Genomic DNA, 26,598 nt, shown 5'->3' on the forward strand with positions numbered 1-26,598 from the left:
TTCCCCGCTGTGGAACTAACAAAGGATTTTGATTCTGAACATAGTAAATATGCAAATTCGTGCTTTGTGCAATGTTACTAGATCTTCAAGTCGTGACTCTAACAGAACCACTGGAATTACAATGGGCTATGTAATATAAATGTTAATTCAGATTTTACCTAAGGTGTTGTAAAAAAAAGGCTACAGGCTACTCCTTCCAGTGAAAGGCAGTTGGTAAATGTAAAACCACATCCCCATTGTACAATAGGGTTTCTAATTTCTTGAAAGCTAAAATATATTGTGCCTTTTGGTTATCCTCTATTTATAAAAGAACCATATTTTCTAAATAAATGCAGGGTATATTGTCAACAAACGATAACTTTCCTGACAAACACACAAATTAATCTATTTTCAATAACAAAAATAGACTGAGAAGTTTAATAATGTTTCAAAATATCTACATTTTGGAGCATTCTCTATTATATTTCATTCAGTGAGAGTTCATCAGAGAAATATGGCTGAATACACTGTTTACTGTTTTGTAAATAAAGGGTGAAGTATTTGATGTCAATAGTAATACAGTACTTTTATCAGTAGAGGGCGCACTTCATGGATGTATAAAGAGAACTAATGTTGTGTGTGGGCGTGGCAAATGTAGTACATTTGAGCGCTAAATTTGTAAATTACCCACCGTTTTAACACTATTTTTGTGTTTTCTAGCCCCCTCTAAGCAGATTCAGGGTGGAATAAAATCAGCATTCCCTACAATATGAAAATAAAGCGGTTTCTGGGCGGATGTCGCCATCTTTAGTAAGGGACAATAAGCCAAGCGCTAACTTGTTGTAATTTCCTGAAACTTTCTTCTGTTAACTTTATATGTATTCTCAGTGTCCCGTACAAAACCTCATTATACTAAGCACCCTTCGTCTATTCACGATGGCGTACCATCAAATCTAAAAGGCGTTTCTGTCGGAAATGGTTAGCGAGCGGGTCTCAGTCGCCATGTTTACTTTGGGTGACGCCAGCTCTCTACCATTTTCCTCCGCCTCTGGTTGTCAAGAAGATGGCAGCTTCCAGGCAGGCATGAGAGGAAATACTTCTTCACAAATCGAATGAATTTGGATTATTGCCGCAAGATTAGACCACAAACCCGTGTTTTTGCTACTACTGCATCGATATAAGTGAGTAATAATCTGAAATATTTGCGCCTTTTTTGGGGTTTGTTGTGTTTTGTTGTGGTTTACCGCCCGGCCATTTTTCTTGTGGGAGCTGTAGAAGTAGGCCGAGTGTCGAAAAGATGGCTGCTTCCAGAGACGGCATGAAACATAATAACACTCCCTTTATGCAGTTTATCTCCGTTTAGCTGTGTTCAACGGGCGTTGTTGCAACAAAATTTATATCAGGTAAAATATGCATGTCAGAATTAAACGTTATTGCATTGCATTTAATTGTGAAATAGCGCGACGCTTTGACAGATGCTAACGCTGTTAGCTTGTGCTAATGAGTTTGAGCAACTAGCTACTTGTGCTAACGGAATTCAGCTAATGCTAGCATTCATTTGATTATCCCGATTTGGCATACATTTTAAGTATATTTTAAGAAGTTTATAGACGGGGTTGTAGGGATGTGTGTACCAAATTGGTGCAACTGTTCATATTGAGGTTTTATATAGTTATAGTGTTAATAAGTACGTTAAAGGGATTGCAGATAACGCTAAGCTAGTTAGCTACAAGATGGCGACTCCCAGAGAAGCATGAAAATAGCCGACTCTTGCTAACGGTTCTAACTGTGGATTAAGTGTGTGCTGCAAATGTGCATTGTTTTCCTCTTTTCAACCGCTATCACTGTAGTGGATTTGTTTTCAATTTATTGTGTTCCTTCGCTGTGGTAGTTGGCTAGCTATTTCTCCTTTTCATTCGCTTCCGCCATTTCTCAGACTGGCAGCGGTGTTAGCGGGGGTTTGTTTGGTTACAAGATGGCTGCTTCCATGGATTGAATTAAATGGTTTAGAAGACAACACAACTTGGGTGTATGAACATTTCCTTGTATTTCTTTTGCACAACTGCAACTCCACGTCTATATGAAGGGGTTTTAATCAGTACAAGTTGGAAAGCTCTTACTACGCATTTGTTTTTATTAATGAATGAATGTGTTCATTAACTAGAGCTTGGGGCACACACTGTTTTTAGAAGTGAGCCACAGTGCGCGGCTCCATCCTGCTGATGAGTTTCTACAGTCGATAACTTTGTACAACCAGGAGCATTTCATCAGGCAAGAATTTTTTATTTTATTTTATTAATGTTTCCGACAGAAATCATGTCTGCCCCTGGCTCCACGGCGTCGGTTCTGCAGCCGCGGTGGAAGCGGGTCCTCGGATGGTCCGGTCCCGTTCCCCGGCCCAGGCATGGACACAGAGCTGTGGCCATAAAGGAGCTTATGGTTGTCTTCGGTGGTGGAAACGAAGGAATAGTGGATGAATTGCATGTTTACAACACTGGTAAGATAATAACTTTTGCATGTATAACTTTACTGATGACTGTTGGCAGCGAGCATGATGTTTACTTATCAAATCTTCAGATGTGAAATGGTAAACAATGCATTTTAGTATTTAGCTTCTGCATAAAAAAACATTCTATTTTATTTCTAAAGATCGATTCGTGATGTGCAGAACTAAGTAGAATACAAGCCTCAGCAGGCCAAACAAGCCCGTTTCTGATTACATTTGGCCCCCTCTGCTGGAGAAAGGTGCTATTGTACGTTAAAAAAGGCGGGCTAAAATAAAATGGATGATGCTGGTTGGTTTAACTATATCCTATGCCCCAATTTCCTGTACATAAACCAATAAGGACAGACACATTTAATAAAAACATGTTTTTTTCATCCCCATCCTTCAATACATTTGTTGGTTTATGTACTAATAATTACAAGAGAGTTGTAATAGTAAGGTTTTTCACAGCCTTGTTTAGACAATAACAAACCTTGGTTATAGTTTAAATGCATTGATATGAGTAAGCCTCAACTGAATCATCATTGTGTTTTATTTTCTAGCAACAAACCAGTGGTTTATCCCAGCGGTCCGTGGTGATATTCCCCCCGGCTGTGCTGCATATGGTTTTGTATGTGATGGCACACGATTGCTGGTGTTTGGTGGAATGGTGGAGTATGGAAAGTACAGCAACGATCTCTATGAACTTCAGGTAATCTATCTATCTATCTATTCAAATGTATCTCCATGTTTTCTATTAAATGTGTGCATTAGGATAATGCAATGTTTCTAAATTAAGTGATAAAAAGTTATAGTTTCATTATTATGGGATTATTTATTTTACTTAAGCACAGTAACAGCCGAACAAAGTAAATCTATCTTTTTAAGTTGTACGTGTTGTGGCTGTGGATATTTATGGGCTGCATGCAGTTTAGTAAATTACATTTTATGGTAGGCCCTTATCCTGATTTATCAAATTCAAACTGGGTGTTGTTAATAGTTTTTTGGGTCCCATTGAGTCTTTTATTTCACACTGTGCACTCCAGATAATGACATTGAATTGCTAATGCAGTGCAAATGTTTCTTAGATGCATCGTGATTTCCTTTTTTTCCCTCAAAACATTTTGAATGGATTTAGAAAACTTGTTAATCAAATGCAGTGGTTTCACCAAGCTCCATCAACTGAATAATAAGATAACCAATCTGAAGCTGCTTTTTAAAGCTTTGGGGAAATCATGTTTTGACAGGGGAGGGGCGACCTAAATGTAAATGTGTGTTTATTAAACGTGACGCTAATCAGAAGCTAGTTGTTCTGCCAGTGCAATGTGCCACAATGCGTCTTTATTGTCCTCCTATCAAGTTGTCAACAAGAGTCAGGATGGATTATGAGCAACTTGGAAGTGGACTGTACAGTTATTACATTAAAATAGGAATTAATAAATAAATGCAACATTTAATAAGACTAGGTTTCAGGTTAAGTCTTAGTTTTGACAGAACCTTTTTTATCATATTCTCAGAGAAAGAAAGATGGTCAGCTTGTGTTTGTAACTGCTTCTGCTATGATCTTTTCAATTGCTTAATGTTGTTATGAACATTGTTGTTCACAACAGGCCAGCAGATGGGAATGGAAAAAGTTGAAAGCGAAAAACCCGAAGAATGGCCCCCCTCCTTGTCCTCGTCTGGGCCACAGTTTTTCCCTGGTTGGCAATAAATGCTACCTGTTTGGTGGACTTGCCAATGACAGCGAGGACCCAAAAAACAACATTCCCAGGTACAGATGTTGTTCTCCGGCAGGCTTTTTTTCCTGCACACAAGGCTTGATATTTTACTTCCACAAGCAACATAAGCGTAACTTCTGTCTGTTTTTTTTCTTCCTCAGATACCTAAATGATCTGTATACACTTGAGCTGCGTGCGGGATCCAGTGTGGTTGGATGGGATATTCCGATCACATACGGAGTCCTGCCTCCTCCACGTGAGAGCCACACTGCTGTGGTCTACACCGAAAAGACAAGCAGGAAATCTCGCCTGATAATCTACGGAGGCATGAGTGGTTGTCGCCTTGGAGATCTATGGACACTTGATATCGGTAGGTTTGTAAATGTGTGAATAGAAAAATGACAGCAAAAATATGCCCTAGCCGGTGCCACTCGGAGAGTGTGCTGCAATTTAAAGTCGAACAGAGGAAAAGAGGCCACACTTTAGAGAGGATAAACAGTTGAATGTTTGACAAGGAGAATTACCCGTAGCTGCGGTTAACTGGTTGCGTTTCAAAACACTCGTCTTTCACACTGCCTTTTATATAATATCCTACTGCTCATTATTGTCTTCAGATACCCTGACATGGAACAAACCATCAGTAAACGGGACAGCACCGCTACCCAGAAGTCTTCACTCTGCCACCACCATCACAAACAAGTGAGAATACTGCTGGACCTTAACAAATAACATTGAACATTTTCTTCGATCCTGTTTGAGTTCCCAGAAGAACAGAATATGCTTTTTGGGAGCTGCATCTCACTGATTTCATTTCGTTTTTTGCAGGATGTATGTTTTTGGAGGATGGGTTCCATTGGTAATGGATGACGTTAAAGTGGCCACACACGAGAAGGAGTGGAAGTGCACAAACACTCTCGCCTGCCTAAATCTAGGTTTGTATAACCTATAACCTGTGTGTTTATTAAAAAAAAGTATATTTTGAGTGTAAGGGGCTTCACTAATCTTTATGTGTGTGTCTGCAGACTCCAATTGTTGGGAGACCGTGTTGATGGATACTCTTGAAGACAACATCCCTAGGGCCCGTGCTGGCCACTGTGCCGTGGCCATCAATTCCCGACTCTACGTCTGGAGTGGCCGCGACGGTTATCGCAAAGCTTGGAACAACCAAGTCTGTTGTAAAGACCTCTGGTACCTGGAAACTGGTATGTGTGCTGTAACATAGTTTATGCTAAGAGGCACTTCCTCGGCTCAGGTAGTGAAAGTATCATTGTTGTTAAACCTCTCTTCCTCCACAGAGCGGCCACATGCTCCTGCCAGGGTGCAGCTAGTCCGTGCCAACACAAACTCTCTCGAGGTCAGCTGGGGCGCCGTCTCAACCGCTGACACCTACTTACTGCAGCTGCAGAAGTACGACATCCCAGCAACTCCAGCTACAGCCTCTGCAGCTATGATTTCCAGCCCCGTGCAGCCTCTGAACTCTCCGAAGGGCCCCGCACTGGCTGTTGCAGCTCCTTCTGCTCAGAATCTCCCCCAGACAGGTACTTCACTAGTGACCAACAATTCCATGTTTCAAACTCAGCCATGTTCACTGTCTTTGCCACACCAACAAATGCAAAGAAGTCTAATCATCCGTCCCCTTGTGTTTCAGCCATCTTGAAGGTTGCGGCTCAACAGTCTGGCACTGGCACATCTATTGTCACAGTCCGCCCCAGCCAGCCCGGGAAATCCCCCATCACTCTGACATCCCTCCCGCCTGGTGTAAGGATGGTCATGCCTGCCCAGACCACCCAAGGATCGGTAAGAACAATTTCCCCTGTATTTTTATCTTGAAATATATCATCCTTAATGAAGAAATGTGTCCAAAACATGTTGTATCGTCTTTTTTTTTTCAGCCAATTGGAAGTAGCCCTCAGATGAGTGGCATGGCAGCTTTAGCTGCTGCAGCTGCAGCAACACAGAAGATCCCGCCCTCTGGTGGTACTCTCCTCAATGTTCCTGCCGGGGCCACCATTCTCAAAACTGTAGCCATGTCCCCTGGTACAACCACAATGAAAATGGCTTCTCCACTCATGGTAAAGTCCTCACTAAATGGTCCGACATAAAGTGCATTCTGTCCGTCACGGATCAGTTCTCATAAGTATTTTTGTTCTTGTAGGTCAGTAACCCAGCCACCCGGATGCTGAAGACCGCTGCAGCCCAGGTGGGAACAGCTACTGGTTCCTCTCCCACCAACACCAGACCCATCATCACTGTGCATAAGTCTGGAGCAGTCACTGTGGCCCAGCAGGCCCAGGTGGTTACTACAGTGGTGGGAGGAGTTACCAAGACCATCACCCTGGTCAAAAGTCCCCTCACCATGGGCGGCAGTGGTACTCTGGTAAGATAGCATTTTCTTTATCACAATGTAATACTGGAACATCATCCACGCTGTAAATCATGTGTTCTGTAAATTGCCTCTTCACACTTGTATTTGTTGTTCATTGAGCTTGACCCATGGGGGGAGTGAGTGAAGTCCGTCCTACAGTGACTAATTCATTGGGAAGCATAGTGTTAGCGATCTGAATGATCTATGTTCAGTTATAGTTGTAATGATTTGTTGAGCCAAAACTGAAGTCCCTGTGCAATTCATGTTTTCACATGAATAATGACTTGGGCTTTCCTCCTTTGTCTGCAGATCTCGAACCTTGGCAAGATGATGTCTGTGGTACAAACCAAGCCAGTGCAGACATCTATCACAGGCCAGGCTTCCAATAACCCTCTCACACAGCTCCTACAGGTCAGATATGTGCACAAAATCAGGAAAACACACAGGAGGTAGAACTCCTTAAAACTCCTGAGACAACACCAGATGTCCTTCTCCACATTGATCCTCATAACATGTGGCTCTCTCTCTCCTCAGTCAAAGGGTCCCCTCCCAGCCGGCACCATCCTTAAGCTGGTGACCTCCGCAGATGGTAAGCCCACAACCATCATCACGACCTCCCAGGCAGGAGGCACTGGACACAAGCCCACGATCCTCAACATCAGCGGGGTCTCTCCTAACACCACTAAGCAGGGCACCACCATCATTAAGACCATCCCCATGTCTGCAATCATGAGCCAGTCTGGAGCTGCAGGTCTAAACTCACGCAAGTTTGATTTTCAGTTACTACATATCACAAGTTTCAACCAGGTCAACGCCTGGATAAAGAAAAGTAATGATGATGTTGTCTTACGTTTTTTACACATTGTTTCTGCAACTGCCATAACCTTTTGAAACAAACATCTGAATTATTTGCAGGTGTCAATTAGCTAACTTTGTTTTGTGTGGGTCTTGAATGAAAATGTATTTACAATCATGCTTTCGTCCCTTCAGGTGTGACAAGCAGTGGAGGCATGAAGACGCCAATCACGATCCTCACCACCAAAGTGATGAGTACAGGAAGTCCCAATAAATTCATCACTACAGTGCCCAAACTCGCCACTGCCGGACAACAGGGACTCACACAGGTACACTGACTCTGATTGAGCAGTTAAAGATATCTCTATATAGATTAACTTTGTCGTTCTGCCCATGTATGTTGCACCTGAGTTGACTAATCCTGAACTGTGTGTCTTTAGGTCGTCCTGAAGGGTGCTCATGGACAACCTGGCACTATCCTGCGCACTGTGCCTATGAGCACAGTCGGTGGTGTTCGACTTGTGACACCAGTGACCATGTCTTCTGTTAAGCCCAATGTGACCACTCTGGTTGTTAATAGGACGACAGGTAAGAATACTTTTTTCTTGTAAAAACAAAATTCTATTTATTCTCGGAAAGAACAGAATAGAAAGCCTTTATTGTCATTGTGCAAAAATATATAATGAGATTTTTTGGAGTGCAACCCTGTCACAGTGTGCCTTAGACAAAAACAGACAAACATAAAACCCCCCAGTAGGGCAGATAAAGGTAAACCATCATACAGGGGGGATACATACCAGTGTTTAGGGATTTGTACCGAGCCCCGGTATTACACGGGCCCCGGGGCTGAATTATTAAAGACCGTGGTACCGATAAGCTCCGACGTTAGCGGTCTTTCTATCGGTACTGGAGACATGTAAAAAATATGTCATATGTATTATTGCTACACAAACATTATATTGCAGTCTTAGTGTCGCCAACTCCGTTTCTAATACGCAATAAGACTACAAAATGCGTCTGATGTATTTTCGATCTTTCCAATCCAGACGAAAAATATCTTTCTCCCCGTCTGTGTGCGAGGGGGCGGGGCCGTTTACACACACGTGGCTGCTACATCTACATGCATGCAACACACACGGCGGAGAGAACAAAGCGCTCCGAGGTGTGGTTAAACTTTACCCGTCTCGATGTGGACAATGCTCGTTACCAAAAGTGCAATAAGAGTTTAGCATGTAAGGGCGGTGTGAGACTGACCGTTGAGCGGCCCGACCAAGCAAGGAGGCAGAACGTCCAAAAATATAACCCGACGTGGGCATTTATTAAAATAATGTGCACAAAGTTCACAGCCTCAATCCTGCTGTTCTCCTTGAACACATCCTGCAGCCACAAAGATCTCACACACACGACCAGCCTCTCAAGACACAGCACCTAAATGCACACAGACTAACAAGACACAGGTGAGGGGGGAGCAATTAGACACAGGTGAGGGGGGAGCAATTAGACACAGGTGAGGGGGGAGCAATTAGACACAGGTGAGGGGGGAGGAGACAACACAGGGCACCAGGTGAACACAATTGGGTAATCATTCGGAGGGAACACAGAGACGACCGGAAACAACAGACAAGATGGGGGTGAGCACTTATATACTTAATGCCATTTAATAAATAGCTCTAGTAACGGCGTCTCGTCAGGTATGTTATGTATGCCTTAATCTTCCTCCAGAAGAACCGTTAGGCCTTTTGCAGCATACCTGTATGCCCCACCTGTGTTGCCCTGGGAGAAATGGAGGTACAGAGGGTGTATCATAATGACTTGGTTCATGCAACCTCATAGTTTTGAATTACGATTTATTTTAAATCTACAATTGGATGTGATTGGCACTGATGTGCATGTTCTCCTTGTGTTGTCAGGGTCTTAAAGTGACCACAAAGTCATTGCATCTGAACTATTTTTTTGTATGTTTTAAACCCCTTACTAAGAATCAAAGTTCAGTTCTGGGGAAAATTCACCTCGTTAGTATTTATCATTTTGGACAAAAACTGTTAAATTAGGAGGCTATCGCTCGTAGTAACAGAAGCTGATTAAGAAAGCTTCACATCAGATGTGTCATGTCCTCCTCAGGCTCAGTGACGAGGTTCCCTCCGTGCGGCAGACAGCGGTGACAGTCCTCACCCAGCTGGTGCTCAAGGATGTGCTCAAGGTCAAAGGTCAAGTCAGCGAAGTGGCCGTGCTGCTAATTGACCCCGAAACGCACATCTGCAGCCTCGCCCTCAACTTCTTCAACGAGCTGGCCTCCAAGGTACACACACACACACACACACACACACACACACACACACACACACACACACACACACACACACACACACACACACACACACACACACACACACNGGCCCTTGAGAGGAAAAAGGTTCCCATCCCCTGATCTAATGATTTGTATGATGTTTTATTTATGTTAAAGCTCACTTTGAACGATTCTAGCTAATGATAATGTAGAAAAACTCATATTTTAAATTTCGGGACGGTCCACATTAATTTCGGGACGGGTTAGATTGTATTTCGGGACGGTTCCGGGAGGATAGTGAAAAAAGTTAGTCGAGAGCCCTGTGTTTTATGCCTTTTATTCTACATTTTATAGTTGTACTTTGAATTGTGTCCTGTGTACTGTACTGTAAAGCACTTTGTACATCCGTGTTGAGAAGGGTGCTATATAAAAAAAGTTTTTCTTACTTACTGCATATCCATGCATTATAAAGTGCATACGAGTTAGGTATTTAAAAGAGTATTGTACTTAGGACTGTAGCCTTGTGGGCCAGGGGTAGAAATCGTTTTTGAGTCTGTTTTCTGTGTTTTAAAGCTCCTGTATCTCCTACAATAAGGCAGGAGAGATCACATGCCTAATAAAACCACTTATTTCCCTTCCAGGTGTCACCACTTTTGGGACAGTCACCGGTACCGTCTCCTCCAGCCTGGCAGGAGCCGCTGCAGACAGCTCCAATGCCTCTCTGGTTACCCCCATCACCACACTGGGAACCATCGCCACCCTGTCCAGCCAGGTCATCAGCCCGGCGTCCATAACTGTGTCAGCCGCTCAGACCAGCATGACCTCTGCCACCACCCTCTCTTCCTCCACCATGACGGTGCAGGTAAGAATCTGCATGTCTTTTTTTCTTCAGGCGAAGTCTGTTTTTAGAAATGTTGCATTTGGCAAATATTGAGCTGCGATTTGGATATTGCAATAGTCCAACATTTCAATTAATATTGCAGCCCTTGTAACTATATTAGAATACAAAATAACTGAAGGTTAGGGAGTTTATGCTTATTCATAATCAGGGTGTCCGCGGGGTCTTAAAAAGTATTAAAAGTTGATAAATCAATTTAGCGAAAATTAAGGGTATTAAAAAGTATTAAACGGCCTTTTCCAAGGTATTAAGAAGGTCCACAGCAACGACAACATGAAACACCCTTTAATTTACTGAAACGACATGTCGGGAAACCCCCCAAGGCGGCCCCATGCATAGCGCGCCGTAAAATGCTGCTTATTATTTTAAGTTTCGTTGCCTTGCTCTGCTCTGTGGGGGGGGGGGACTAAACGACTACGGTAACTGGTCCCAAGGTGGGTAGACCGGCATACGCAACGCTCTGGGGGTCCAACGGCTCCGTGTGTAAGCCCTATATGATCATTTTCTGATAACGATGAAATAGCCCGCCTCCCTCTCCCCGCGTCCTGCTGCTGCTGGGCTGTCAGAAGAGGGGGAGGAAAAGAGAGGCAGGCACCGTTTATTATTATACAGAGAACAGAGTCGTTATCAATTTGTTTTAAAGCTCAATAAATAACAAAGAAGACCTCTGACCGGCACTTTTCTAATTTTGTACGGAAAATTTAAACTTTAACGGACATGTTGACCGGCGGAAAAATATCTTTTACGGAAACTGCCGCACGGTCCCCTCGTTCCTTGGAAGAGGCGGTGAGGTGGGTGTTTTTGATCTGCTGTGGATTACCGGAGAGATATACAGCAGGAGAACACGCCGTCCACCGCGGAGAATAAACAGAAGGGCAACCATGTTCCGGGGTCTTCTTCACTGCTTTTGGTGTATTTCGGGCGGCAGCAGCGCCACTTACGCGCCTGACATATGTAATACATCGTTTCCAGCATTTCCAGCGGTCTAGTGTGAACGGACACGTTTAATGAATCCGAATGCGTGTGAACGGAAGACTTTTTTGGCCGCTTGGCGTATGGTTTACCGTATGTGTTTTTACTGTATGCGTCCTCCTTGGGGCCGGGGTCTAAGCCAAACTATCTCCGTCACCAGAGACTCCGTGCTATTTGTAAAGTAAAGTCAACACATATCGAACCCTAAAAATATGAGTCTATATTAGAACGGAGAAAGTCTTAAGCATCATATATCTTTTTGTAAGCCATACTGACAAATGTGTGAGGGTGATGAACGTCAGAGCATCGTCCCTATTGTGCCAGGGCTTAGCCCCCGCAGGACACGTGTGGGAGGGAGGCTCCCTATATGGATCCCCGATGGAAAGGCTCACCAAAAGTTTAACATATTTCATAGGTTCAAAGTTTTGTCCAATTGTTTTGTTTATTGGTCAAATAGGTTTTTTTTACTGGTTTCTAAATGGTTTCTGAGGAGTTTTACTGGAATGAAAGGGCCGACAGAGTCAGAAGCAACAAAGCAGGCATACTGCATTAAACCTGACCTTCAGCAGAGAGGTTGAAGTTCATTGTGGACGAGGAGGCTTCAGTAGTCTGTCTGCACTCCTGTATTTAGTTTTGGCCATCTTTCCACACCAATACAGTAAATGTGAGGTAACAGTGTTCGCCCAATGTAACCGCTAGACTCAAAAGTTGCGATGAGGTCTTAAAATGTACGGAAAGGGTGCTTAAAAAAGGTTCTTAAAAAGGTATTCATTTGACTTCAGGATTCGCTGCATATAACCCCTGATAATAAGAAAATTACTAACAAAGTTAGGCTGCTACAAAAAGCATGTAAGATAATAGCTTAATAACAGGGTTCTTACGGTCATTAAAAAGCCGCTGGAAAAAGTCATGGGAATGTCAAAATAAGGCAAATTCCAGGCCGCGGAAAAGTTACTGGAAACACAAGTATTTTTTTGCCAAAAAAAAGTGTTTTTTTGGAAAAAGTTTCATGGAAAAATGTGGGTAAAAATTTTAAAGGTTTTGGCATCCAAAAATTATAATTTTTAATATTTTGATCCCCCTAATCCCATTTGAAGATAGTAAATATATAAATGATAAATAAATACTGTTATTCGTGGTAGTTTAAAAATTGAAAACGTCAAAAATTGCTCCGAAGTATTTTTTTTTGCTGGTGGGAAGAATATTTTTTTAAAAAGTTGGGCTTTTTTTTAGCGGTGGTTAAAGAACTTAGTAAAGCCTCAACTATTTTGATTTTTTTGGGTTTTTTTTTTTTTTTTTTTTTAATGAGAAGAGTCGCCTTGTTGACTTCTACCAAGATTAAACTTTGTAGCCTTGTCCTTTTATTCCAGACGTATACTTTGTAGCGCAACCAGGATTGATGTTGTTTAGTTTATCATTCGCACGAATGATCGAATGATGTTGCGATTTCGTTGTTTTAAAGAGTGCAGTCGTTTTGTGGGAGCTGTCAATTTACGTAAAATCTGCAAAGTAATGATAGCTATGTCATAAATTACATAGTAATATCAGTAATGATACAACCGCTAATCTATTTTATATTTCAATATAAACTACGTTGAGAATCAATGGTTAAAGGTACTGGAAAAGGTTTTTTGAAACCCTTTTTATAACAAAAGGTATTGAAAGGTCCCGGACCTAATCGTAAAACTTAAAAGGTACTGAAAAAGTCCAAAAATTACTGCATTCTTGGGACGAACTTATGTTTCTTTTACATTGTTTCTTTTACATTGTTTGGATAATAAAGAGTGATAATTTCACTACTTGTCATTTATCAGGACGTAATGCCACATGAAGGTGTAGACAAGATGGTTGTGGCGACGTCACCAGGGACTGTAGTCTCTCTCTCCTGGTGGGACATGAGGAACTTGAGGGGGACGTGTCTCGAGTCCAGCTGCCCCGGAGGTCACTTTCCAAGTGGAACCAGCAGCCAGGGAAGTTGTGGGCGTTCAGGTCCACCTTTCGACAGGCGACCCTAGCACTTGCGTGCCTCTTTATCCCGTACAATACAAAATAAATACCTTTCCACGTCAAAGACAAAGTAGTTTCTTTATTTAGTTCAAGGACAGTCACCCCGAGAATAACGAAGCGCTCTGGTTGTCGTGATTCCCTATTTTTCGATAAAATTCCGCGTGTCTAAAAGTTGTACTATCGACATCTGCGACTCAAAAACAGTAGGACTTTTCGAAGTTGTTGCTTGATTATGAGATGGTCGAATAAGTTTCTTAGTTGGAAGATAACCGAAAGTTGGTTACTGGACGTCATCGAGTTGACAGGGGCGGTCTTCATGGGGCACTGGTGTAACCTGAGCCGCGGGGACGGGTTTGAGCAAGGACCGGACCTACAAACTAGAGCATTTCCGTGCATCCAAAGACGACAACACCTGCTGTACAAACCCGTGCGCACCAGTGTAAGAGGTGAGGAGTGGACGTAAGGAAGAGGAGGTGTGTGTAGACATCACGTTACAACCCCGGTAAAGAGGCAGTGAGGTCGGTCTCGACCTCTGTTTGGGCTTTTCACCCGAATAATTTCCTAATTGAGTATGAAACATGCTGTGGGACTCTTAGAACTTATCTTTACTGTCTCTTCGGCCCAGAACCAGCCCACCCAGGTGACTCTGATCACAACTCCCAGCGGTGTTGAAGCTCAGCCAGTGCAGGACCTACCAGTGTCCATCCTGGCTTCACCCACCTCCGAGCAGCCCAGCTCCTCTGAAGCCGGAGCGTCTGGCGATGGCTCAGGCACCGTGTGCTCCAACCCGCCCTGCGAGACCCATGAGACCGGCACCACCAACACGGCCACCACCGCCTCCGCTGCGATGGGAGCAGGACAAGTGTGCTCCAACCCGCCCTGTGAGACGCACGAAACGGGCACAACAAACACAGCCACAACGGCTTCATCAAACATGTCGACGCCACGCATGTGCTCCAACCCGCCGTGCGAGACCCACGAAACCGGGACGACCAACACGGCCACCACAGCGTCCAGCAGCATGGGGGGAGTCCAGAAGGTTTGCTCCAACCCGCCCTGCGAGACCCACGTGACGGGTACCACCAACACATCCACCCAGTCGTCCTCCAACATGAGCACGGGCCAGACGAGCTCCAGCGCGCAGAGGGTGTGCTCCAACCCACCCTGCGAGACCCACGTGACGGGTACCACCAACACATCCACCCAGTCGTCCTCCAACATGAGCACGGGCCAGACGAGCTCCAGCGCGCAGAGGGTGTGCTCCAACCCGCCCTGCGAAACACACGAGACCGGGACCACCAACACCCCGTCCACAGCCACCTCAAGCATGGGCGGAGACCAGAGCAGCTCAGAAGGAGCCCCGGTCCAGAGAGTGTGCTCCAACCCGCCCTGCGAAACACACGAGACCGGCACCACCAACACAGCCACCACAGCCACCTGCACCATGGAGACAGGCGAAGGTACGGGCAACCCACACATATGGTTATGGAACAGATGTCATGTTTTGTATTGGTATGAAGTCAAGCTTACATTATGTTTTTGTGTCTCCGAGCAGGCCAGGAGACGGAGGAGGGAGCAGAAAGTACCACCAGCACGGAAGTGGAACCCACCACTGCAGCAACAAGTACTGTCCCCACCACCACCACCACCACCCAGGGCAGGGCCATCACTACTGTCACTCAGTCCACACCCGCTCCCGGACCCTCTGTACCCGTAAGAAATGCACTTTTCTATTAGGGGTGATGCAAACAAGGCCTTCAAAAGTATAACCTTGGACTTTGAGAAACTGTCTTGGACGTCTTTCCAACATTTCGTTATTACACTAATCTATTCATCAAGAGAGCAACTTCTAAATGTATTTTTGTTCGCTTTGTGACTAATCTTGGTTTGTTCTTTTGTTTTTCTCCAGTCGATCTCATCCATCTCAGCCGGCTCCCCAGAGGAGCCCATGCAGACGGATGAGACCGCATCAGCAGAAGCTGCACCTGCTGGAGAAGGAGCGTCTGCTATGGAGACACAAGCTGAGGTAAATATAGTGTAATAATCACCATTCTCTGTTGAAGTCCATGCTTTCAAAGATATATTATGTTTGACCTATAATATGTTCTCTCAGGGTGAAGCAGCCGCAGCTACAGCCTTGAATCTGCCCTCGGAGCTGATGGCCGAGGCTCAGGGTGCCACACTGATGGTGACGGGGCTGTCGGACGAGGAGCTGGCTGTGACTGCAGCAGCAGAGGCCGCTGCTCAGGCAGCTGCCACTGAAGAAGCCCAGGCGCTCGCCATCCAGGCCGTCCTCCAGGCAGCACAGCAAGCCGTAATGAGTAAGTTCAACCGCATTGTCAGATCACTCAACATATTCATAGATCGAGGGCTGTGTAGGGTGAAGGCATGGAAAGACTTGTGTATTCTTATACCTCCTAACAAATAACACTGACAAGCTGCTCTAGCTCTGTAACTACTGCAACCTCCCCAATTATTTCAGTTCCTAATGACGTTGTTGTAGTTAAGTTATGTAGTATGATTTCTAAAATATTTCTCTCTCTTTTCAAATGAAGATGAAGCCTCTGGAGAGAGCCAGCAGCCCACCACCATCCCCATCATGTTGACCCAGCAGGAGCTGGCGGCGCTGGTCCTGCAGCAGCAGCAGCTGCAACAGCTGCAGCTGCAGGAGGCTCAAGCCGTGGCGCAGCAGGCCAGCGCGGAGGCCAACCTGCCCACTGAGGGCCTGGCCCCCGCAGACAGCCTCAACGACCCCTCCGTCGAGAGCAACGGACACAATGAGATGGCAGCCGCAGTCACCAGTGCTGTGGCCTCACTGCTGCCACGCGCCACTGCCGAGAGTAAGACTTGTGCTTTTTATCTAAAAGTTACTCAATACGTCTCTTTTTACAGCAAATTGACAATTTCTGTCTTGTTCCAGGGTTCCTACGCTCATTAAAAACCTGGAATAGTCATGGAAATTCTAAATGCTAATTCCAGGCCCTGGAAAAGTTCTGGAAAACAATATTTTTCCCAAAGTTTTGGAAAAGTCATGGAAATGTAACCAAGGTTGCATCAAACATAATTTATATTTTATCTAATCGCCAAAATAGTAATACTATAATGATAATAAATAATGTATCGTATAGTAATGAAACGTGAAATGGCTTTTTGCTGGTGAGAGATTTGAGTTGCTTTAGCGTGTAGAAGCTAAGTATGTTTTAGAAAGGCACAACATGTTTCAGACCTTATTTTCCTGTTCCATGTTAAAATAAACAATTTTCAGTGGTACCGCTGAGAAAGAGTAATTTTTTTGGTCATGGGAAATTAGGTAACGGTCATGGAGAAGTCATTGAAAATCATTGGGGAAAAAGTGTATGAACCCTGTTGTTCCCTTTCCCTCCACAGCACTCGCTCCTTCGAGCACATTTGCTCCATCTGTATCTGTGGCAAGTCCAGCCAAGCTGCAAGCAGCAGCCGCCCTGGCAGATGTGGCCAATGGGATCGAGGGATCGGTGAGTTATTGTGCAACATCTGGCCGGTTCAGCTAAGGTCGAAGAGGAGTTATGTAACCGAGTATCTCTGTTATCTTACAGAAACAAGCCCCACAGCCAGCCCCGGTGAAGGCTGTTGTAAAGAAAGACAACCAGTGGTTCGATGTTGGAATCGTTAAAGTGACAAATATGGTCGTCACCCACTTCTATATGCCAGGAGATGACTCTCAGGGAGATGTAAGTATTTCAGGAGGCTCCTTTCCTGCTCAGAAGACTGTGTGCTGGGAGCATCTCTAATCTCTGTTCTGTTCTGCAGGATGACTCTGGCAACCTGCCAGACTACAGCCAAATGAAGAAAATGGAGCTGCAGCCTGGCACAGCTTACAAGTTTCGTGTTGCTGGAATCAACGCTTGTGGCCGTGGATCTTTCTCAGAGATATCCGCTTTCAAGACCTGCCTACCAGGCTTCCCAGGGGCTCCTTGCGCCATCAAAATCAGCAAGGTAAACACCCCAGTGAAGCCCTTCCCCTTGTTGTTTTCTCTTTTCGTTGTGGAATCACATGATAACTGCAGCTGCTCTCATGAGTCGTGCTCCCAGGCACTGAGTAGTAATCATTCGTCGTCCCTCTGCAGAGCCCCGATGGCGCCCACCTGACCTGGGAGCCGCCCTCGGTGACGTCGGGGAAGATCATCGAGTACTCTGTGTACCTGGCCATCCAGAGCAACCAGACAGCCGAAGCCAAGGCCTCCACCCCAGCGCAGCTAGCCTTCATGCGCGTGTACTGCGGGCCCAACCCCTCCTGCTTGGTGCAGTCGTCCAGCCTCTCCAACGCCCACATCGACTACACCACCAAGCCCGCTATCATCTTCCGCATCGCCGCCCGTAACGAGAAGGGCTACGGCCCCGCCACCCAAGTCCGATGGCTGCAAGGTGAGCACCATTACAAAAATCAGTTACTTGTGATATTTGAAAAGAGGCAGCAGCTCTCAATAAATGTATCCGAACTTGCATACACTGAATGGCGGAGGACTTATAAAGTGACTCGTTAGAATTGACTGTTTTTTGTGTCTGTGTTTATTATATTTAATACGGTTGTTTGGACCATTAAGTAGTTAGTGTTTGATTATATTAGTTTTGAGTGTGTAGTTTTAATGTTTTCTTTCGCTCATATGTGGTATGTATAATACACGGATTCTCTTCAATTCTATAATTGTTATTAAGAAACATTGTTACGGTTTGTGTTTACTGTCTTGGCCACTATTGTGCTCTTTGGGCTTTCCCTCCCCTGTACTGTAGTGTGTTGTATAGGTTTGTGTGCATGGAAATGGTCGGCAACATTAAAATTAAAGCATGTCAAAGTAGAGGTATAAAATACTAAAGAAAACTGAAAATAAGCATAATGGGGCCCCTTTAATGTTCAGCTGGCTTATTGGGGTGTCCTAGGTCACAAATCTCCCGCAGTGGCTCAGTCAGTAGGGGCTTGGACTGTGAGCCGTAGGGTTGCCGGTTCAAGTCCCCGACCAGACCCTAAATATGCAGTGTGGACTGCTACTTGGAGAGGTCCCAGTTCACCTCCTGCCCTGCCGTGGTGCCCTTGAGCAAGGCACCGGACACCCCCCTTCCCCCCTCACTCCCATTGATCCTAGTACTAGACTCCTGGTACTAGGATGGGTTAAAAGCAGAGAACACACTGTGTGCTGTGTGCTCTGCATGTGTGACCATTAAAGGGGGTTTCATCCCTCCCAATTCTTACGCCTTGTGTTATTTTCAACTGTTTTTGTGAATAACTATTATTGGAAAAAGAGATATTTTAACAAATCGTTCTGCTTTTCTAGAATCCGGCAAAGACGCCGCCTCTGCAAAACCGGCCCCAAAAAGACCAGGCACCTCTCCTGATACGTAAGCACTGTGCATGTTTCACACTGTGCACACAGGTTCACACTGGAGTATCAAACGTGCAACACTCATGCCGTTTTCTTTTTTTTCCTTCTTTGCATTTGCAGTAAGGCTGCCGGTCCAAAGAAAGCGAGGACGGACCAGTGAGGTCACCCGGGGACCCCTCCCAGTGTTTAGTCCTTTTTTCCACTCGCTGTCCTTTTTATCAGGAAGACTGACCTTCACCCCTCCTCCTCCTCCTCCACCACCACCTCATTCTCCATCCTAATCTCATCCTCCACTCTTCAAGTCTCAGACCCAGACAGCAATGGAGGCAGAACAACCGTATGAAGCCGAGATGAAAGTCAACCTGAGAGATGTTTCTGTAGATAAAACCCTCCTTCCTCCTCCTTCTGTTGGTTGTACTATTTTTAGAGCAACACAAACTTAGAAGCACACTATCTTTTTCCTGTCACATCCCCTTCCATCGTTTAACATCTACTTTTGGCTTGTTTCAGTAGTTGAGCAGTATAGAGAAGCATTTACATCTTTCACAAACTGGGAGCCAGCCTGAGTGCAATGTTACCTTTTTTTTTGTCTTTGGTTTGTGAATCCAAGAGGGGATGTAGAGAGAGACTACACAAAATGATGTACAGTGTTGAGGGAAAAAAAAAAGGCTGTGGAGGCATTAGTTTAGAAGAGAGGAAAAATCAGTATGGATACAAATAAAGCACTTGTCCTCAGCGACAGAGGACATAATTTTTCTCTTTTCTTTTTATGCTGAAAACAAAAATTTGCTTCATCGAGAACCAAGTCTGTATTCGCCGTACTGGACTCCAGTCTCCTGGTAATGTCATCACTGTGCGCTTTTTACCCGACGTGAGGACCGGTGGCCGACACTTCTTCGACGTGGACAAGAAGAGATTTGTAGAGAATGAATGACAGACATTGCTATAGGACTGAGACTTGCAGCACACACACACACACACACACAAATCTTCCCAAAAAATTAGCAAGCAGCAATGACGCAGAAGATCTTTTGTGTAGTTTATTTTTGTATTTTTTAAGCTTTTTTTGTTTTGTTTCTTTCCTCCTGTGTGTATGTGTATGTCGTGTGCATTTTTAAAATGAAAAAAAGCATCACTTTTTTTAATTGTTGTTCATCCCCATAGTTTGTGTTCGTGGGACGATCGGTGGCTGTGTTGAGGTTGCCACTATATTTTTAAAAGAAATCTTCATTCAGCCGGTTGTATGTACTTGTTGTTGACCGAAGGTAAATGAACGAGAGAAAGACTTTTGTATTTGTTCCAAGTAGAAGCCACCGAGGTTGTAGAACTGAAGGGCTCTCTGACGTGGACCCAGGAGAGTTTTTACTTTGTTTACTACTCAATGCTTGTTGCTTTGTTTGCCAAACAGGAAATCTCACGAAGTATGAGGACAAAACATCAGATCTTTCCCCCCTCCCCCCTTTCCCCTTTAATAACCTAAACAATTGTCCACCGCTTTTTTTTTGCTCTTTTTTTTTTTTTTTTTTTTTTAGAATGGCAAATTATATTAGTAGACATATGTTCCCCTTTCCTATTAATGTATGTGAATCCATTTAATACATTTTAATTATTTTTTTCTTTCCACGGCTCTGTATTTCAGACTTCAGACTATTTCAGCAAGCTAACTGTGATGTGTAAAACCCGTGTGGAAAATGGGGATGTCTTTTGGGGAAAAAGCTTACATAGCCGGAGTGTACTCACTTGTAAATTAGTTCGTTCATAGAGCAAGAATAAAACAAACAAAAAAAATTCATCATCTTGGCCTTTTATATATTTACCTGTAACAAACTGTTTTTACATGTCGGTCATCTCTCGATTGCCTTTTTGTGTCTTTACTTATAAAAGAAACAAATATATATATATATATAAATATATATAGATATAGTCTCCCTGATGGTTTGCTTCTGTCGAGCTGATTCACTGTGGGAGTCTGAAACACTGCTAGGTTCATTACATCACGACGATCTGTACAGGGAGCGTTGAAGGACTGTATATCCACTTTGTCACGGTAAAAGGCCAGGAAGATCCCAGGTTTTCCGCTTTGCCACCTTTTTTCTCCAGCCGGCGCATCGGTCTCTCTCGTTTTGTGCTTTTCTCCCAATTTCTTTCTTTCTGAAAATCTCTCTTCATATGCATTCATAATTTGTGTGTGTGTGTGTCAGTGTGTCTGTTGAACAAAAACTAGACATGCATGCAAAAGCAGTGTATTTTAGTAGTGATGCCTTAAGTTAGACCATAAGCTGAAGGTTCTCAAGATAAAAAAAAAAACAGAAAAAACATTTACTGAGTTTGTTCCTCTCTCCATGTGGTATACAATGTGTCCTTTTCCTTCCACAGTACCTTTGCTGGGTCACTATTTTTGCACCCTCGTTAGATAGGTCATCATCAGCAGTGCCGAGGTCTCTCTGAACTTTCCCCCGGCCTCTCGGGGACGAGCGCTGACTCAGCACTCACAGGCGTTGCGAGTTTCTCTCGGCTGTTCGCAGGTTATCTGGAAATGTCCTGTATTTTCCAATGTGTGTTTTTTGTACTGTAGGGAGTAATGTATCTTTTATCATCAAAAAATAAACATGTTAAACATATAGAGAGAGAGAGATGTTGTGTCTTTCTTATCTTCTCTATTAAGGAGTGTTGAATCACCTGCTGTAGGCCGCTCCGAGCCGCTGTCAGGAACGGCTTCTCCACATCCAGGTCTGCTTTAGCGCTTCCTTCAAAATACTGTGCTCCGATTTTGCTGCACCACTGCTGGGCCTTTGCGCCAGACACCTGCCAAGAAATGCAAACAATCAACAACAACGGGGCAGATGTGAACGTAGAAAAAATGTAATAAAATCTGAAGTCACAATTTGGTTTTTGTATAACATTTTAGAGCTGCAGCTAACAGCTATTTTCATTATGGATTATATTATTTTCTACAATAATTGTAATATGGAAAATATATAAAGCCACTAATGAACGATTATCAAAATGGCTTGCCATCATTTGTCTGACGATGGACCATTATAATGAGAAACTGTAATAATGAATTTTGGTCTGATTTGCCTAATTAAAAATATTAAGGTTTGTCATTATTTTGAGGAAGTATTTTGTATTATTTCGAGATATTAAGGCATAATTTTAAGATTGTAATTTAACTTTGTCATTTGATTAATGGTTCAATTACTGACTTAAAAAATGCTGTTACTCATGTCAACCTTCAGATGACACAAGTTAAATCATAGTATCTATGCTTCACATCTTCCTGATACTACAGACCTCCCTGTCGCTCAGGTCGGTCTTGTTGCCCAGCACGATGAAGGGGAAGTGGTCCGGGTCCTGAGGCTCTCCCTGGATCAGAAACTCCTTCCTCCACTCCTCCAGGGCGGAGAAACTGTCTCTGGATGTGACGTCGAACACCAGCAGGCAGCTGTGAGCTCCTCGGTACAGAGGTGTTCCCAGAGACTGAAACCTCTCCGTGCCCGCAGTGTCCCAGATCTGAGGAGGGAACATTTACATATATTTATTTATTTGTTGTTAAATAATGTTAAAAATCAAAATTGTATGGAAAACTCAAGATCAATAATACAAACAATAGTTTGAATTCAATCATGGTGGGAAACTTTAAAGGGGGCCTGTTGGGCTAATATTCAGGTTCATATTTGTATTTATTTCCCTTTTTGTGCATGTAAATGGTCTGCAAAGGCTTTAATCCCTGTGTTCCCTCCAGAGGGAGTTTCTCTCCCACACACTCCCCCCACTGCCTGAAACGCCTCCATTTGACTCCTTTGTTTACTTCTGTATCATAGTGACATCACTATGTAACACTCGCTCTTCTATTTGCTAGTGCTCCAACACATTGTACAGGGCGGGACATCTCTAAGCTGTTGACCAATCACAACAGAGCCGGCCAGCTAACCAATCAGAGCAGACTGGGCTCTGGTTTCAGACAGAGAGTGAAAAGAGGTGCTGCAGCACAGGCAGTATGAGAAAAATAAAGAGCTTTTTGAACATTAAAGCATGCAGATAGAGACACGAAATACAAATATAGCATAAAAGGGCCCCTTTAAAGTGTGATGGATGTATGCACCTGCAGGTTGACGGTGTCCCCATCCATGGTAACTGTTTTGGAGAGGAAGTCTGTCCCGATGGTGGTCCGGTACATGTTGGTGAAGCGGTGATTCACAAACCGGTTCATGAAGGAGGATTTCCCCACCCTTTGTAAACAACACAAACATTAAAGGTAGAACACAACACACTAAAACCTCTGTCTCCTTTCAGATACTAATTTAGCCGTTATCTCACTACACTGACATGATAACTTTGGTAAAGTATTTACACTTCAGTCTGCAGTATGTTAAGGAGTTAATGAAAGTGAAACAAATCTCGGTGAAGCACTAAAACAACACTTTTCATCAAGAGAAATTATATTCCTAAAACACTATCATCTAGTAATTACCCTGAGTTTCCTACGAGGATGATTTTCAGGGTCACCGGCTTGTTTCTGTCGTTCATGTTCACTTCTGCTCAGGTTCGTTTCCACAGGAGCTGCTGCTACCTTCAGGAGCACCTCGGAATGTTGCGGATATGTCATTTGAGGTGTGTCTCATCAGCAGTGGACGGTGGACCAAAGTGTTTTTTTTACTGTACTCAGGGCTAGCCACGAAAAGGAAAGTCCCAAATGAAAGTCTATTTTATGTTATTATTTTCAGCCATATTGTCTTTACTTTTTTTAAATTTCAGTTTGATTCTGATTTGTTTTGTTTTATTGAAGGTTTCATTTTGGTTTGTGGGTTTTCCCAGTTAATTGTTATATTATGTTTTTGTAAAAAAAAAAAAAAAAAAAAAGGGTAAGAAGTATATTACATTTCACAGCCTCAATATGTCAACATTTCTCCCTGGATCGTAGGTTCCTGAACATGTTTGGGGTGCTTATATTTCCTGAATAAAATTTGCATAAAGTTTCATTTCAGTGGCTAAGGCTTTATTTCAGGATAAAGAATCCAACATATTTCTTGTTTCATATTCTCCCTGTTAAATTACAGTATTTAAATCAGTCTTTGAAGGCACCATTTGACAGTTGGCACAGAGCTGACCTGTGTCCTGTCTGAGTCACAACACAAAGGCAAAGATGATTTCAAAATAAAACGTATTATTAGAAATTATTATTATAACACTTTATAGTATAGATAGACATATATAATGTAAATTCATGTAAACAAATATGTCATTCCTCTGTTATACGTAATCTTTACTGTCTAAGAAAAGTATTTCCAATTACCAAGCAATCTGCTGTCAACTATTATTGGATGATCTCTTTTTGCACCACTAGGGGGCAGCATAGGCTTCAGGTGATCCACCTTCCTCACAGGATGTGCTCTCTGGTGGAGCTGCTGTTATCTACAATATTTAGTGATTCATGTTTTTTATCAGTTTTTACTCCTCAATAGTAAAGTAAACCCATACAAAAGCAGACACCCACCACTCCATATACATGTTAAATTACATTGGGATTGTTTATATCTCTTTAATAAAGTATTATTGTAATAAGTGAAAGGTTTAAAAAGAAACTAGCAATCCTATAAAAAAAATCGCAATTATTAGACATTACAAACCCTTCCTGTACAGCGAAACATTTAAAAACTGATTTAAATACAGCAGGACTGATTTGAAATAAATGTGCCATGAGACGTAACAACATATTTTATTATACATTTGGTTTTAATGTTAATGTGTGTATACCTCATTAAGCTTGAAAGTAGTTCTGAAACAAGCTAATATACTTTACTAATATACAGTATGAGTATTATTTGACTCTATGTCATAGTAAATTATGCCATTAGACCTATGCATTAGACATAATAAGATTACAACTGACAATCACAATCATAGACATAATTAAAGATAATTAATTGTACACGAAATACCATCATTATTATTATCTTCATTATTATTATTGTTATTATTATTATTATTATAAAACATCAATTTGTTTTCAGCATTCTTAAATCAACAACAGTCATGGTTTGAGGTCAGTTAAAAGTAAAGAGAATTAAAAAAATATAACAAAAGTTTCACAAAATATAAAAATAGGTAGCTGCACTAAAAATAAAACACAAAAAAACAAATTATTATGAAAGTGAAAAGTGAGAAAAGCAATTACAGTTAAATACATTGAAGTAATAATGCTGACGTGCTTTTTCCTGTTTCGCCTGCACCTTGCTATTAAACCAAAAACATTTCAAAATAAAAATAAAATGTAGTCCTTGAAGGATTTTAGCTAATTTGAATGATGCACTATTAGCCATTTGAAGCTAATGTAGCTGCATGCTTCTTGCTGTTCTGAGTTTGTATCTTAATGGTTTATTCTTATTGTAAGATGTAAGGCATCAGCTAAATGAAATGTCATGGTGTGTGTGTGTGTGTGTGTGTGTGTGTGTGTGTGTGTGTGTGTGTGTGTGTGTGTGTGTGTGTGTGTGTGTGTGTGTGTGTGTCATGTGTATACTGCCAGAGGTGCATCAAAATACTGAGATTACACAAAATCAGCAATAAAAAAGCTCTGATGATGCAAACCTCTGGCTACTGAAGCATCTACACCTTTATTAGTCAGTGCAGGCGACTCATATCACACAAAACATCATATTTAGGAAAAAGCCCATGGATTCTAGTAATTCTTAAATGAGTAAACAAAACATGTATGTGTGTGTGTGTGTGTGTGTGTGTGTGTGTGTGTGTGTGTGTGTGTGTGTGTGTGTGTGTGTGTGTGTGTGTGTGTGTGAGAGAGAGCTCTCCTGGGTGGCTGCAGCTCTGCGTGGCAGAGATAAGACCCCCGCCTGCACAGAAGCCGGTTTCTTGGGAATTTAGAAAAGCTGTCCCCGAAGTCCACTGCTGACACACAACACCATCCGTCAGCCAGCCGAAAAACCGTCCAATCAGGGCGGTTGGACATGAAGCACTCTTTAGCGCACCAGTCAATCTTCAAATTAAATACAGAGTTAGAGGGTCTTGATGTTATGTTAAAAGTCCGTTTTTTGTCTTAAATCTGTTGTCCTTGCTGCTGTGATGCATGAAAAAATTCAGACTTCACCTGACAGCAAAGTATTGTGTTACTATATCGTATTGTACCTTACTTTACAGAAATGTATGGCATTTTCTGCATCGTATCATATCGTATCATATCGCACCGTAATGTGCCGTATTGTATCGTATTGTATCGTATAGTATCGAACTGACCATAACGTACCAAAATGTACCGCATCACAAAGTAACGTATTGCATTGTATTTTAAGAATTTAAGCCTTGCCATGCCTACGTAAAGGTGTGTGCAGGAGCTTCTTAATGCATTGTTCTTTCTTTGAAAGTAACATCCTGCAAGTATAATATAACTGTAACGGAATACAGTGATCTTTTTTAATGTGATCCTGTTACATGTAATCAGTTACTGCCTGAGTTACGCTACACGAGCTCGCTGCAGGTCTGTGTGTGTCTGTGCTGCTGCACGACAGAGAGCTGAGGGCCTGTCATTCCTGCCCTCCTCCTTTAATCTTGATAACCTCTTATCAGAGCAGAGCAGCCCGCCCACACACACACGCACTGATGGAGCTCATTCACACACAGGCTTCATATGTCTGTGTCTTGTCTTTATGGGGATCCCCATCAGCACTGGCATGAGCGTGGCTATTCTTCCTAGGGTCCGCACAGATCAATCAAACACACTTTT

General features: G+C 43.1%; 2 protein-coding genes across 2 annotated transcripts; one reads left to right on the forward strand and one right to left on the reverse strand.

The window, feature by feature from the left end:
* The first annotated feature begins 1,005 nt into the window (after positions 1 to 1,005).
* Positions 1,006 to 21,501, forward strand: hcfc1a (host cell factor C1a). The gene is made up of 28 exons (XM_010771441.1): positions 1,006 to 1,160; positions 2,291 to 2,476; positions 3,028 to 3,176; positions 4,075 to 4,235; positions 4,344 to 4,552; positions 4,797 to 4,881; positions 5,008 to 5,114; positions 5,205 to 5,384; positions 5,478 to 5,720; positions 5,831 to 5,979; positions 6,075 to 6,254; positions 6,338 to 6,559; positions 6,857 to 6,958; positions 7,082 to 7,310; positions 7,538 to 7,671; positions 7,783 to 7,930; positions 10,271 to 10,491; positions 14,132 to 14,966; positions 15,062 to 15,219; positions 15,416 to 15,532; positions 15,620 to 15,827; positions 16,062 to 16,346; positions 16,894 to 17,000; positions 17,082 to 17,216; positions 17,296 to 17,481; positions 17,613 to 17,910; positions 18,816 to 18,879; positions 18,984 to 21,501. Exons 2-28 carry the CDS (start codon positions 2,296 to 2,298, stop codon positions 19,021 to 19,023), a joined length of 5,133 nt encoding a protein of 1,710 aa, XP_010769743.1. The 5' UTR covers positions 1,006 to 1,160; positions 2,291 to 2,295; the 3' UTR covers positions 19,024 to 21,501.
* On the reverse strand, positions 19,455 to 23,439 carry LOC104945729 (ras-related protein Rab-7a). Its single transcript, XM_010771440.1, has 5 exons — positions 23,338 to 23,439; positions 22,969 to 23,095; positions 22,158 to 22,376; positions 21,543 to 21,668; positions 19,455 to 21,432 (listed from the first exon to the last, which is right to left on the reverse strand). The coding sequence occupies exons 1-5, from the start codon at positions 23,391 to 23,393 to the stop codon at positions 21,346 to 21,348; spliced, it is 615 nt and encodes a 204-aa protein (XP_010769742.1). The 5' UTR covers positions 23,394 to 23,439; the 3' UTR covers positions 19,455 to 21,345.
* Between the last annotated feature and the right edge of the window lie 3,159 nt (positions 23,440 to 26,598).

This window comes from Notothenia coriiceps, unplaced genomic scaffold, assembly GCF_000735185.1.
Source record: "Notothenia coriiceps isolate Sejong01 unplaced genomic scaffold, NC01 NC01_scaffold00009998, whole genome shotgun sequence".
NCBI lineage: Eukaryota > Metazoa > Chordata > Actinopteri > Perciformes > Nototheniidae > Notothenia > Notothenia coriiceps.

Bases quoted from the DNA above. Each gene is read 5' to 3' on its own strand.
- hcfc1a (XM_010771441.1), top strand. From the start codon at position 2,296: ATGTCTGCCCCTGGCTCCACGGCGTCGGTTCTGCAGCCGCGGTGGAAG. The intron at 17,001-17,081 runs GTGAGTTATTGT...GTTATCTTACAG, and splicing joins CCAATGGGATCGAGGGATCG to AAACAAGCCCCACAGCCAGC. The intron at 17,482-17,612 runs GTAAACACCCCA...GTCCCTCTGCAG, and splicing joins GCGCCATCAAAATCAGCAAG to AGCCCCGATGGCGCCCACCT.
- LOC104945729 (XM_010771440.1), bottom strand. From the start codon at position 23,393: ATGAACGACAGAAACAAGCCGGTGACCCTGAAAATCATCCTCGTAGGA. The intron at 23,096-23,337 runs GTAATTACTAGA...TTGTTTACAAAG, and splicing joins ATCCTCGTAGGAAACTCAGG to GGTGGGGAAATCCTCCTTCA. The intron at 21,433-21,542 runs GTGATTCAACAC...TACTCCCTACAG, and splicing joins CTCGGAGCGGCCTACAGCAG to TACAAAAAACACACATTGGA.